The sequence below is a fragment of the Prionailurus viverrinus genome, chromosome A1, assembly GCF_022837055.1.
Source record: "Prionailurus viverrinus isolate Anna chromosome A1, UM_Priviv_1.0, whole genome shotgun sequence".
Classification (NCBI taxonomy): domain Eukaryota; kingdom Metazoa; phylum Chordata; class Mammalia; order Carnivora; family Felidae; genus Prionailurus; species Prionailurus viverrinus.
Window position 1 is genome coordinate 136,474,750 of NC_062561.1, and position 15,103 is coordinate 136,489,852.

Below are 15,103 nucleotides of genomic sequence, written 5' to 3' on the forward strand. Positions count from 1 at the left end.
GAGTTCGAGCCCCACTTCAGGCTCTGTGCTGACAAGTTGGAGCCTGGAGCCTGTGAAGGAGATTGTGTGTCTCCTTCTCTCTCTGTCCCTCCCCTGTTCACGCTCTGTCTCTCACTCTCTCTAAAAATAAAATAAAAAAACATTTAAAAAGAAAAAAGAAAAGAGTTTCATGCTCTGCCAACTGAGCCAGCCAGGTGCCCCTGGAAAGAAGCACTTTTAAAAATTGTTTTTCTATATTTTAGGTATTTTGAACATGGCAAAAAACTATTTTGTGCTACTTTGTAAATTTTTCCCCATTTAATTATGTCACATTGATAAATACCTTTAATACATTTTTGATGACAGTGTCCTATTACATTATATGTGTTGTCTGTTTTTAACCAGTTCTCCATTACTAAGCATAAAGGATATCTTTTGAACATGTTTCTATACTAAATAATATGTGAATGTATGTATCAACATGAGGAAACCATTTAGTCCATTGAATGTATCCCAAAGTTTAGCATCGGTAAAGTACCTCTTCAAGAAGGGAAAATGGGTGTACAACTATTCACTTCCGATTCAGAGCTGTCTTCCTTGGCATCACTCTTTTGGAAATATTTTACTTCAAGCGAGTTGTCCCTTTCCTTTCTCACTTCCTTGCTCTCCTTATTATCTTTTTTTTTCTTCTTAAGAGAGGGAGAGAGAGGATCCCAAGCAGGCTCCACACTTGTCAGCACAGAGCCTGATGTGGGGATCGATCCCACGAACCTTGAGATCATGACGTGAGCCAAAATCGAGAGTCAGACACTTAATCATCTGGTTCCTGGACCAAAAAGATTGCTTTGTGTTAAATAAATTAGGCTTTATGTTCATTTATATCATCTCTTTTTTTATCTTACAGATACAGAAAATTGAAGGATTAATATCATACCGAGACCCTCATTTTTGGCGTCATTCAGCCAGTGTTGTGGCAGGAACAGTTCATATACAGGTGGCATCCGATGTGCTGGAGCAAAGAATAGTACAGCAGGTGATCAGCTTTTCTTTTTAAAGTAATTTCAGTTGAGTTAATTCATGCATAAATTTGCACACATCATAAATTACACAGTTCAGTAATCATTTGTTCAAAAACATCAGTCTTTGGCTGTCTAAAGATAATATAACTTATTTTTTACATCTAGATTTGTTTTCTGCCCAAAAATGGTAAAAATTAAGTTTTAGTATTTAGAGCACAAGCTTAAGGTAATGTTAAAATATCACTTGTGATCCACCTTGGTTCCCAATAGGTTATCTAGAAATTAATTATTATAAATATAGCTCTAGATTAATAATAATCACAATAAAGTTGGCAAGGTATATGCTATGGTTGGAGGTAAGAATCAAAATAGTTTTAATATCCCTTTTCTAAACATACCAAATTGGAAACAAAAGCTGTTTTTCTTTTCAAATTGGAATGTCAGGTCAGTAATTTACAGGTCTTCTAAAAGATTATATTTAACATTTTACCAAGTAAATAATAAACATTACTTTGAGGATTATCTTTTTTTTTTATGTTTATTTATATTTGAGAGAGAGCGTGGGCAGGGGAAGGGCAGAGAGAGAGACAGAGACAGAATATGAAGCAGGCTCCAGACTCTGAGCTGTCATCACAGAGCCTGATGTAGGGCTCAAACTCATGAGCTGTGAGATCATGACCTGAGCCGAAATCAGATACTCAACTGACTGAGCCACCCAAGCGCCCCGGGGATTATCTTTGACTATCTGTGGCTATGAAAAAAATGTCCTATCAGTTATTTGAGACATATGTACTAAATGCACTAATCTAAATGCTTTAAAATGTATGGGTTTTTATAACAGGTTACAGGAATACTTAAAGATGCTGGAGTAAACAATTTAACAATTCAAGTGGAAAAAGAGGCATACTTTCAACATATGTCTGGCCTAAGTACTGGATTTCATGATGTTCTAGCTATGACCAAACAAATGGAGTCCATGAAATACTACAAAGATGGTACTTACATCATGTGAGATAACTCAAGGATTACCTCTGGGGTATGGACAATGAAGATGAAATTGCTCGGTATTTATAATATTGCCAGAAGGAAGAAAATTGCACATAATTGTACAGAAACATTTTGCTGTATTTGAGACAAATTCTAAAGTTCCCTACTATTGGATCAAGGAATCTTTCATAAAGGAAATTTAAATACAGAATGAAGCATTAATTGTACAAGTAAAATAATTACTTGAATTACGTGTATAATGAGAATCTTAAAATTTGAACATGTGTCACATCATCTTCGAAAATGAACATATAATGATGGATTCTGGTGAAGACCAAAATTACTTCTGTGTGTTTACTTTCTGTCATAAAATATCTCCATTGTAAATAATGTATTTACATGTTTATTACAAAGACCCAAATGAAAAATTTTTAGTCAATTTTTTGCATAGCCCTAGGATAAAATAGGAATAAAAGTTCTATATTTATGGATTTTCTGTATATAAAACTGGTTTCTAATTATAACTTAAATCCATTACGTAAAAGCTGTATTGCCACTTTAAATGTAAACTAAATTATTTAGGAGAAACCAACCACTGAAATGAGACAAGCTGAAATGAGAATAGGGAATTAAAACATTATTGATGTATTGAAAACCAACCACTCTGTAAAATAAATTTTTTTTACTTTTGGTAATATTTGCAAATGAATAATTACTTTATTAGGGTAAAGAATTTTACCAAGTTGTGTGCATATTATTCGATCACTTGTCTTCTTCCTCTGTAGTAGAATGTTCCATTTCTTGTAATGCATCTGCCATTCCAAGTTGCTTATCAAGCTGGTATCCACGCAGTGCTAGGGTTTTCATCTATTCAATTAGCTCCATATTTTGTGGAATAGCCCGTTGAGAGAATCATAGATAATTGTCAATTCATGTTTGAATTTTCTGCCTTTAGACTAACGTAATTTTTTTTTTAAGTTCTGGAACATGTAGATCTATAAGAAATATCAAAGGAAAGGTAGTTATTTTAAAGTTTAGTAGGTAAATCTTGTCCATAAGTATTTGGGCACCATGACATCAAAATACTTACCCTGTAACTATTTTCTATAGCAATATCTAATTTATATTTTTTCATTTCCAGTTTAAAATGAATTTATAGTCTGAAAAGACTGTATGATAAATATATTATAATATATGCCATTTTATGAACACCAAAGAATGTTGTTCAAAAGACATTTTTGAATACCTATTTATAAACAGGTGAATATTTTCATTCTTATAATAGGAATTTTGATAAGTAGGATGAAATAATTTTAGTATGGTTACTATTTTCTTATCTATACCATAATGGCAAACATGTATTGTAAATCATATTTTTATCTTACCAATTTTAATATGTGAGAGGTTTTAGAAATTTGTTATAAGTTATTTTGATATTCTTTGTCTTATCTTTACACATTTTCTGGTCCAGAATCTTCAATACATATTAAAATTTTTGAGTGGTGGGAAAATAATTGCATATTGATGTTTTAATGCAATTTTGGTTTGTTAAAAAAAAATTTAAATAGATAGGTACAATAAATATTGCACCATTATCAAAATTGTCATTTCCCTTTGGAGGCATATAAACAGCAGGAAAGTTAAATTACTGTGATGAGAGATAAGGTGAGAGAGAGGGCAGGGGCTGAAGGTTAAGGGATTGCAGATGGAAAGTAGCACCAGTGTTAAGAACACCAGGGTACTAGGTCTAGCTCATACAAAACCATGTGATTTGAGGTAAATTAGCTTCTCTCAGTATCTTTCTTTTCCTTATACGTAAAGTCAGAATAAAATTTCAAAATCATAGGGTTATGAGGAGCAAAAGGAATAATGTATGAACAAATAATGTAAGGAAAAAATTTTCTTAATGAATTGAAAGTTGAAAAGGGCTAAATAAAGTTGAGGTTTTCTTACTATTTTAAATCTGCCTTTAAAGGTAGCTTTCAATTTGTTTTTTTCTATTAAAATCACCATCCCAAGAGATTAACTACATGTTAAATGTACAAATAAGTTCAAAATAATACTCCAAACAGTAGCCTGTAACAGTTCATTTGCCAAGAAGAATGGTTATGGTTGTTTACCACACCTACTAATTTTTTTCCCCTTCCCTTTATTCCAAGCATTGTTTTTCCCTTATTACCAACTTGGGAGCTCATGATTTCCACTTAGAATTAACTTTACATCTGTTATAGTATAGATTTATTGTTCCTTTTACATAATAATTGATAAAACTTTTGGGGCGCCTGGGTGGCATCCGACTTCAGCTCGGGTCATGATCTCGTCATATGAGAGTTCAAGCCCTGCATCAGGCTCTCTGCTTTAAGCACAGAGCCCACTTGAGATTCTCTGTCTCCTTATCTCCCTGCTCACTCTCTGTTTCCTAAAAATAAAACATTAAAAAAAATAATTTAAAAAATTAACAAACTTTACATTTTTCTAATCATAATAGAATAATGAAGCTCTATATATAATTAAATATCTGTAACATAGGATTCGTTTTACTTTAAATTTAGATTATCATTCTCCCCTAAAATTTTAATGCAGAGACATTTGTTTTTACTAGTTAATGGTCACATTGTTCAGAATTAAAGAGTGAATGGCAAAAAGCTTCACACCTGTCACTCAGATACACAGCTCTCCCTCCTCTCTAGAAATTACCACACTTGGGGCACCTGGGTGACACAGTTGGTTAAGTGTCTGACTCTTGGTTTTGGCTCAGGTCGTGATCTCACAGTTCATGAGTTCAAGCCCTGCGCTGGGATCTGTGCTGACATCCCAGAGATGCAGAGCCTGCTTAGGATTCTGTCTCCCTCCTTCTCTTCCCCTCCCCGGCTGGCTTGCTCTCTTGCTCTCTCAAAAATAAATAAATATTAAAAAAAAAAAAAAAAAAAGAAACTACCACTTTTCAGTTTCTAGTATATCCTTCCAAATACCTTATGAATGTGCAAATATATGTATGTATTATTTTTCCCTTAGAAATTATTCCATACTTGAAACATTAAGTAGCATCCCCACTTTTTTCCTCAGCTGTGTAGCAACCCTGTGATTTAGCAACCCTGCATTTTTTTAGATTGGTTCAAATGTTTTGCTATTACAGACTGCTGATATGAGTAGCTTTGCATGAATATTGTGCATATGAGCAAGTAAATATGTAGAATGTATTCCAACATGCAGGAGTTCAAGGTCAAAGGGTTTAGAGCTTGTATAAATGTGAAAAATATTACTAAATTGTACTCCATAGAGATTATAACAGCTTACCCTTCCATCAGCAATGTTAGAGGTCTTAAAATATTTTAAGACCAGGGGTGCCTGGCTGGCTCAGTTTGTAGGGCATGTGACTCTTGATCTCAGGGTGGTGAATTTGAGCCCCATGTTGGGCATAGATATTATAAGTAAACAAACAAATAAATAAATAAATCTCACCTAATAAGAATTCTAACAGTTAAAAAAAAGAATTTTAAGACAATAAAATTCTTAAAAATTTAAGAATTTGGGGGCAAACATTTCTTATAGCCCTAATTCATGTGCAAGTTAAATATGCAGAGATTATATACAGATGCTAAACTGAATTCGATTATAAAACCACTAGTGTTCATTTTTCAGAGTGACCTTTCAGAAGGAAAATTTTCTAGTAAATAATGTATAATAAAATTAAAATGGTAAAGTTGTATTTTTTTAATCAAATTTATTCTATGACTTGTTCCTTGTATCCACAATACCGTTTCTGTTTATTCTATGACTTGTTCCTTGTATCCACAATACCGTTTCTGAGATGGATAATATTACATTGTCTGCATATCCAAATACAGTGTTCTGTTACATGTTTTTCTTTTCTGATATATTTGTTGAGGTACACTTAGGTACACAATGAAATACATAGATTTTAAGTGCTCAGTTCAGTGAGCTCACTCCAGGCAAGTGGGAGGGAACATGAAACATGCAGCCGCTTTGGAGAACTGTTTGCCAATTTCTTTTAAAGTTAAACATATATCTCCCCTGTGACCCAGCAATTCTGTTCCTGGGTATTTACCCAATTTACCCGAGAAATGGAAAGGTGTGTCCACAAAAAGACTTGTATAAGAATGTACCAGTCATGATATCCAAATACCAGAAACAACCCAAATAGCCGTCAACAAGATGGATAAATAAACTGAGGCATATTCATAGAACAGTACTGAGCAGTTAAAAAAAAATTACTGTTCTAAAAATGTAGGTAAATATCAAAAACATTATGTCAAGTGAAAGAAGCCAGATTCAAGAGTTCTTACTTTATGATTACCTGTATATGAAATCCAAGAGCATCTGGGAGAATCTATTTCCTTGCTCATTCAGATTGTTGACTGAATTCAGTGCTTGTAGTTGTAGGACTGAGGTCCCTGTTTCTTGGTTGGTATCGCAGCTTCTAGAGGCCACCTGGCTTCCTCCACCTCCAAACCCAGTACCATGGGTCATATGCTCCTCACCTCAAATCTCTCGTTTCCTCTCCTACTGTTGTATCTTTCTCTGACCTATTTTTCTGCCTTTCTCTTCTACTTCTAAGGACTCATGTGGTTACACCAGGCCCATCCATGAAACATATTCAAAGGTATGTTCATATTCTCAGGTTGTAGGCATTAGGGCAAGGAAGTTTCTTTAATTTTTTATTTATTTTTTGAGAGAGAGCAAGGGAGCATGAGCAAAGGAGGGGCAGAGGAACAGGGAGAGAGAGAGAATCTTAAGCAGGCTCCATGCCCAGCACAGAGCCCAACGCCAGGCTGGATCTCACAACCATGAGATCCTGACCTGAGCTGAAACCAAGAGTCAGACAGACACTTAACCAACTGAGCCACTCAGGTGCCCCAGCAAGGACATCTTAAAGGGGAGTGGCTTATTCTGCCTACCACATGGTTGGCTTGGGGAGACAGAATTTATTGAAAAAGGAGCAAGGGGCATCTTTTTGAAGTAATAGAAATGTTCTATATCTAGATCTAACATAGGGTATATAATTGGCAAAATCCTTTAATTATAACTTACTTATTATTGCACTTGTGTAAGTGTACCTATAATTTGCTAGTGAGTATTCATTTAGAAGCTACTATATGCTAGGCACTGTATAAACAGTTTACATAATCATCTGTATTTTTTTTCTCCTCATACTCTGGTGTTATATACCAAGTTTGCTTTAACTGATCTAGTTCAATAATGCAGGCTGGTGGAGAAGATTTTTTCAGGTACATTTTGTTCCACTTTATTGCCATCTTCCACTTGAATTTAAAGACCAAGGAGATTTCCCCCTGCAAACAAAGTATAGTACACAGATCTATCAATGTTAATAGTCGCCTAGTTACGGGAAACATAAGAAAATAATACATTCAATGGTTTATGGCTTTGTAGACATTCAGTAAATTCATTCATACTCAACAAGAATTTGTGGGAGTCCTTCTTACCAAGACACGGCTATAGGGATAAAGTCATAAGTGAAACAAAGTCCTGCCCTAATGGAGCTGACTTTCTAATCGAGGAGACAGACTAATATGTGAAAAATAGTTTGTGATAGTTGAGAAAAGCAATAACTTATTGGCCCCTTATCGTGTATCAGATGGGCAATGTTCCAAGCAACAAATACAGAATTACCCCCACTTTCTTGATGAGGAAACTAAGGCAGGAAAAGGTTAATTTAGCTTGCCCCAAGCCATACACCTAATAAGTGGTAAAGTCAACTTTTCAAACCAGGCACTCCGGTTTCAGGACTAAGAATCCACTGGAGCACAACACAAGGATAGAGAGTAACATGGTGCTGAAGAATGGCCAAAGAGGATCTCCGTGGAAGAAAACCTGAGAACCTGATTTAAGTAAGGAGGCAAACAATATCTAGAATTCTAGACTATTCTACCCATACCCAGTGTTCTAGACTGAGCATCAAATGCAAGGCATCTGGGGCAGGAGGTGCTTAACATGCTAGAAGAAGAGCAGGAAAACCAGTGTGAAAGCAAATCAGGCAGGTGGTGTAGTCAGGACATGGAAAGCCTGTAGAGGGCTTGGAGGAAGGGACTTACTGAGCTGATAGGTTTCAAGAGGATCAGCGTGGGAGAGTGACAGTGCAACCTTGAGGAGTTAGAAGGCTTTTGCCCAAGCCCCAGTGAGAGAGGATGGTGATTTGAACTATGTGACATGTTCATTGCCTCATATTTGTAAGTTTGCCATTTAAAGTAAAAAAAAAAAAAAAAAAATCAGACACAAACCCTTTCTTCAACACACTCGTTACAGCAGAGAAGATAAGATGAAAATAACTATAATTCAAGATTTGGAGAGATTTGATGCCATAAGGGAGTGGTAAAATTCAGTATGGAGAGGTAGGTCACTTTTAGCTGAAGGAGGTGGCATTTGACAAATCCAGAGAACTGGTGGAAATAAGACGGCAAGGGGCTTAATTCCATCAGAGTGAACTGCGTAAACCCATTAGTATTTCAGTTTTGCATAATCATGGCTTTCGCATATGAAATTCTTAGGCCTGTGATTAGAAGGTTTAAGAGGAGGGCGCTGAGGGTACTTGAATACCAGAGTACAAGTTAACCATAGACCTCTAGGTAATCCTATGGGGGTGTTATTGTCTAGCCCTGTAAAAAACGTTAGCTAAATGATACATACTTTTCAAGTGGAGTGTCCCATTTGGGTTTGCTTTGATTTTCCATAGAAGCAAGATAGGAATGCCTAATCTGAAAGGCTGCAAGTTGATACAGTGGGCTAGACGCTGGCCTAGGAATCACCACAGCTGTGATCTAAGGGCTGGTCACTTGTTCTCAGATGTAAAATGATGGGGTTTGGATCCAGTGAACATAAGATTATCCCTTTCATTCCTATGAAATTAAGGCAATAGTTCTATTTATTTTTTATTTTCTTTTAAGATTTATTTATTTACTTTGTCAACATTTATTTATTTTTGGGACAGAGAGAGACAGAGCATGAACGGGGGAGGGGCAGAGAGAGAGGGAGACACAGAATCGGAAGCAGGCTCCAGGCTCTGAGCCATCAGCCCAGAGCCTGACGCGGGACTCGAACTCAGGGCCGCGAGATCGTGACCTGGCTGAAGTCGGACGCTTAACCGACTGCGCCACCCAGGCGCCCCATTATTTATTTACTTTGGGAGAGAGAGAGTGAAAGCAGGGAAGGGGCACAGAGAGAGGGAGAGGGAGGATCCCAAGGAGATCCACACTGCCGGCACAGAGCCTGACCCGGGGCTCAAATTCAAACCCTGAGATCATGACCTGAGCCCAAATCAAGAGTTGAATGCTTAACCTACTGAGACACCCGGGCGCCCGAGGACAATAGTTCTATTTTTTTATATAATTTTTTTTAATGTATATTTTTGAGAGAGAGAGAAGCTTGATCGTGAGCAGATGGGGGCAGGATAGGGGAGTGGGGAAGAGAAGGGGGAGAAGGGAGCAGAGAGAGGCAGAGACCCAGAATCGGAACTCCCAGACTCCAGACTCTGAGCTGTCAGCACAGAACCCCACGCAGGGCTCGCACTCACGAGCCATCATGACCTGAGCCAAAGTGGGTCACTTAACCAACTGAGCCACTCAGGTGCCCCAAGGCAATTGTTCTAAATTAATGTATGGGAACTTTTTTGTTAAAGGCACCTACCTATTTAGATAAAAGATGCATTAATGGCCTAATATGTATAAAGCAGAGTGGATGACGCAAAGAGGTCTGATAGGGCCTCTGTCCTTACAGTAAAGCAATAGTTACTGAGCATATAAAAATAGGTGAATGAGGGGTGTCTGGGTGACTCAGTCGATTAAGCATTGACTCTTGATTTCGGCTCAAGTTATGATTTCTGTGCTCGTGAGTTCAAGCCCCAAGTCAGGCTCTGCGCTGACAGTGCAGCTCCTGCTTGATGTTCTCTGTTATATATATATACATATTATATATGTATATATATTGTATATATATGTATATATATATTATATATACATATATATACATATATACATATATACATATGTATATATATATACATACGTGTATATATACATATATACATATATACATATATACATATATACATATATATACATAATATATACATATATATTATATATGTATATATTGTATATATGTATATATGTATATATAATATATATGTATATATACATGTATGTATATGTATATACATGTATATATGTATATATATGCATATGTATGTATATATATACATATATATACACAATATATATACATATATATGCATATATATGAGAAAGAAGAGATTGATATTGGGGAAAAGACGAAGGAAATATCGCTCTGAGTTCAGAAGAGAAAGAAAACTGTCCTGGGAGATTAGAAAAACCTTTATGGAGAAGAAGGCATACATTGTTAATAGGAAAAATCAGTGAAATTCATGATGATTTTGAACTAGACTTGTCCTCATCCTGGCCACATGACAAAGCAGCTTAAACTCTGAGCTTCAGCTTCCTCAGGAGCATCACAGAGTTTTTGCAGGATCAGTGGCACCTTTCATCTACTCCCCACCTCTGACTCTACCCAACAGCTGATTGTAGAGTTCAGCTGGGCACCATTGCAAGACGTAACTTGTGCTGTAAAGCTTCTGCTCTGGACCAGCCCCCAGGTTACTTAGCCACAGTCTCAGAGCCTCAGGCTACGCAGCTTTACTAGACTAGTCACTCCACAAAGACTGACTACTGTGCAGAGCAAGTCAGATCACATCGGTAGTGGACTGCAGAAGAGAAGCCTGACTTCAGTTTCCAGGACTAGCACAGGCCTTCTCTCATTCTCCCTCACGCCTCTTTGGCCCTTCCTTTTCTTCATTCCCTTTTAACTGCCTCAGCCTTCTTGGCATCCCTTAACTCAGCACAGTAACTAAAGTTACTACAAGGACTGAAATTAGGCCTCGGAGGCGCCTGTCTGACTCATCGGAGGAACGTGTGACTCCTGATCTCAGGGTCGTGGATTTGAGCCCCATGTTGGGCATAGAAATTACTTAAAAAAAAAAAAACATAAACTTAAAATTTTTTTTAATGTTTGTTTATTCTTGAGAGAGCGAGCGACAGAGCCCGAGCAGCAGAGGGGCAGAGAAAGAGGGAGACACAGAATCCGAAGCAGCCTCTGAGCTGCTCAGGCTCCAGGCTCTGAGCTGTCAGCACAGAGCCTGACGCAGGGCTCGAACTCACAGACCGTGAGATCCTGACCTGAGCTGACGTTGAGTCAAACACTTAACCGACTGAGCCACCCAGCACCCCTCTTCCCTTTATTCTTAATGTTATATGCCAGCACAGCATGTTATGGGATCAGTGTTTTGTTCATTTATTTTGCAGAGTGATCAGATGTGAATTCATGAAACTATGTTCTTTGGTCCTGGGAAGTTTTCTTGTATTGTTTATTTAACAGTATCCTCCGTGAATTTTCTCTGGTTTATTTTTCTGGAACTATTAGTTGTATATTAGACCTTGTAGAATGATCCTCTAATTTTCTTTTCTTTTCTATAGTCCATCTCTTTGTCTTTTTATCCTTTTTTTCCCGGGAAATTTCTGTGACTTTCTCTTTCAAACCTATTGCATTTTTAATTTTTGCTGTCATATTTTTTTTTAATTTTTTTTTCAACGTTTATTTTTAAGACAGAGAGAGACAGCATGAACGGGGGAGGGGCAGAGAGAGAGGGAGACACAGAATCGGAAGCAGGCTCCAGGCTCTGAGCCATCAGCCCAGAGCCTGACTCGGGGCTCGAACTCACGGGCCGCGAGATCGTGACCTGGCTGAAGTCGGACGCTTAACCGACTGCGCCACCCAGGCGCCCCTTTGCTGTCATATTTTTAAGCTTGCAGTGCTGTCTTATAAACTTACTTGTGGATGCATTATTTTTATTTTTCTGATGATATGGGTGGTAACTTTTTTTTCTTTTTTGGCTTTCTACTTGAATTGCTTGTTCATTTGAAGTTTCTTTTTGTTTGTTTTGGTCTCTTTCTTTCAAGTTGGAGCATGTCATCAAATGTCTGGTGCTCAATGGCTGGCTATTAATAGTTTTTGTTTCTTTATTTGTCTCTTATTTTATTTTTTTATACTTATTTATTTTTCAGAGAGAGAGAGAGAGCACAGAGGAGGGGCAGAGAGAGAGGGAAAGAGAGAGCATTCAAAGCAGGCTCCACGCTCTCAGCACAGAGCCCAATGTGGGGCTCGAACCCACAAGCTGTGAGATCATGACCTGAGCTGAAGTCAAACATTTAACTGAACTGAGCCACCCAGGTGCCCCAGTTTGTTTGTTCTTTAAATGTTTATTTATTTTTGAGGGAGAGCACACCTGCACATGTGTGTGAGTGGGGGAGGGACAGAGAGAGAGGAGGACAGAGGATCTGTAGCAGGCTGTGTACTTACAGCAGACAGCCTGATGCAGGGCTCGAACTCACAAACCATGAGATAATGACCTGAGCCAAAGTTGGATGCTTAACCAACTGAGCCATTCAGGCACCCCTGTATATTAACAATTAAGAGTAAAACACTAAAATTGACTAGAAGCTCTGTGTCAGCATGCCAGCATGTCAAGTAATGAGCATCACTTTCAGGGTGACCCAGCCATTTCTTTGGGTAGTCTACCCATCAGTATTTTTGTGAGATTTTTCTTTTCTCTTGGGCAGGTCCACTCCCCAGAGAGGCAAGGCCTTATCTCATTTGGGAGGATATAAGTTCAGGTACCTGCATTTAGGGGACTGAGTGGAAGAAAGGAACTGGAGGTCTTGCCATTTGGTGTGGAGAATTTTACTTCATCCTCTCTCAACTTGCGCAGCACCCGAATCCAGAGTTCCTTTAGTTCAGCCTCTCCCAACATAAACTTCCAGTCAGCTGGGACCAGAAAGACACTGTGCTCTCACTGCACTCAAATGCGTAGGAGGGAATCAACTAATTCTGTTTCAGCTCCACCTACACCACCACTTTCATAGGCTCCTGGTACTCCCCATTCCTGAAACCTGCCGGAGCCTATAGCAAGATTCAGTTTGCTTCTTGGTTTCCCACCACTAGCTTAGATTTCAACTTTCTTGGGCTCTCTGGTACTTCCATTACCACTTTTTGATTTGCTTTCCTGCTTCCAAAATGATGGCATTATTGTCTCCTCACCTATCCTTGAGAGTTACGCGTTTTACTGTCTTCAGGGAGAAACAGACTATGTATATTCAGTCTGTCATGTTAAACCACTATTCCCTCAGTGAACCATCGCCTTCTGTTTTCTGAGACACCTCTGAGACAACACTGATCTCCAACCTCTCTGATCTTATTGCCCAATTTTCTTAACGGACATCTCCCATTTGGTTCAATTTTAAATATGGAGTGCCCCAGGGCTTGCTCTTGGGATCTAGGCTTCTTTACATTCCTTCTCTGGATGACCTCCTCTGTGTTAGGATTTAAATACCATTTACAGCCAAAGAACACTTAAGCTCCCTCCCTGGGCTCTGCCTAGTGGACCTCTCCTCCCCCATACCTTTAAGCATTCCAAATGTAGCAGAATTCTTGATCTCGTACTCACAACCTGCCACCCATTAAAAGCTGCTCCTCTCTTAGTCTTTCTGTTTCAGTTACTCAGGTCAAAACCTGGGAGTTACACTTTACTTATTATTATTTAAAGTTTTATTCATTAAGTAATCTCTACATCCAATGTGGGGCTTGAACTCAAGACCCTGAGATCAAGAGTCGCATGCTTATCTGACTGAGCCAGCCAGGCGCCCCTGGGAATTACCCTTGACTCCATTTTCTCTCACTCCCAAGTATGTAAATCATCAAGACCCAGAGATAGTCTTTTTTTTTTTTTAATAGATTTTTTTAATGTTTTATTTTTATTTTTGAGAGGGAGACAGAGTGCAAGTGGGGGAGGGTTAGAAAGAGAGGGAGACACAGAATCCAAAGCAGGCTCCAGGCTCTGAGCTGCCAGCCCAGAGCCCAATACTGGGCTCGAACTCACGACCCTGAGATCAGAAGTCGCATGCTTATCTGACTGAGCCACCCAAGCGCCCCTCCTACAATGGTTTCTTAAAGGCTCCTCTGACTGTTCTTTTCCTTCCTCCTGCTTCCCTCCTCCTCCCCACCTACATACATTATCTCCACAGTAACTAAGGTAATCTTTTTGAAAGATGGATTATGCCACAGTTTGGCTTGAAACCCTCCAAAAGCTTGCACTGCATTTACACAGCCCAGACTCTTTACCTTGCTTTACAAAGACTTGTGTAATTTTATCCTTTCTAATTTCTCCAATCTCATTTTCACTCTATCCCCCATACTCTAGCTACACGCTTTTCAGAATATGACAAATTCATTGCTATCCCTGGGTATTTAAAAGGCTATTTCCTCTATCTGGAATGTTCTCCTTCTTGTCATTTAAACCTCACCTTAACCTAGGAATTATGTCACCTTCTCAGACCATCCCTGACTACCAAGTCCAAGTTAGCTACCAAGTTACTCTATTTATATCACTTTCTTTTCATTCTCTGCCTAGCACTTGGTAGTATCTGACTTTTCTTTTTTTCACTTTGTTTATTTACCTGTTCTCTCTCTCTCTCCCTCTCTCTCTCTCTCTCTGTGTCTCTCTCTTTCTCTTTCTATCTCCCTCTTACTGGAATATAAGGTTTGTGAGAATGAGGCACTTCTCTGTTTTGTTCAGAGATATATTCCTAGCACTTAGAACAGGGCCTGGTATGTAGTCAGCCCTATTAACTTGGCCAGAGGAGAGAACATTGAGTTCATTGACTTCACACTGTATAGTTAGCTCACTTAGGAGGAAGACACACACATTTTTAAATATTGTAAAGAAAGGAGGTGATCCATGGTACTTAATGCTAATTAAGCAAAGCAAAACAAAACAAAACCCAAAACTAGCATATTGAATGAGTCTATAGGTATGTACACAGTTGGCAAGATTTCTCAACTCTGGCTCTACCAGACTATTGACATTTTGGGCTGAATAATTATTTGTGTATGTGTTTGGGAGGGTGGGAGCTGTCCTATGCATTGTAGCAAAAGCTGTGGGAACTGTTCCAGATTAAAGGAAGCTAAATGCAACATCTGGCTCTAGACTGCATCCTCTACTGGAGGAGGGAAGA

General features: G+C 38.4%; 1 protein-coding gene across 1 annotated transcript in view; it reads left to right on the plus strand.

Moving 5' to 3' along the window:
• The window catches only part of SLC30A5 (solute carrier family 30 member 5), a 33,963-nt gene extending 31,952 nt beyond the window's left edge, over positions 1–2,011 (plus strand). The window contains exons 15-16 of the mRNA XM_047867644.1: positions 884–1,012; positions 1,840–2,011. Of these exons, the coding sequence (XP_047723600.1) occupies positions 884–1,012; positions 1,840–2,010 (300 nt within the window). The 3' untranslated portion in view covers position 2,011. The remainder of the gene's footprint in view (positions 1–883; positions 1,013–1,839) is intronic.
• The last annotated feature ends 13,092 nt before the right edge of the window (positions 2,012–15,103 follow it).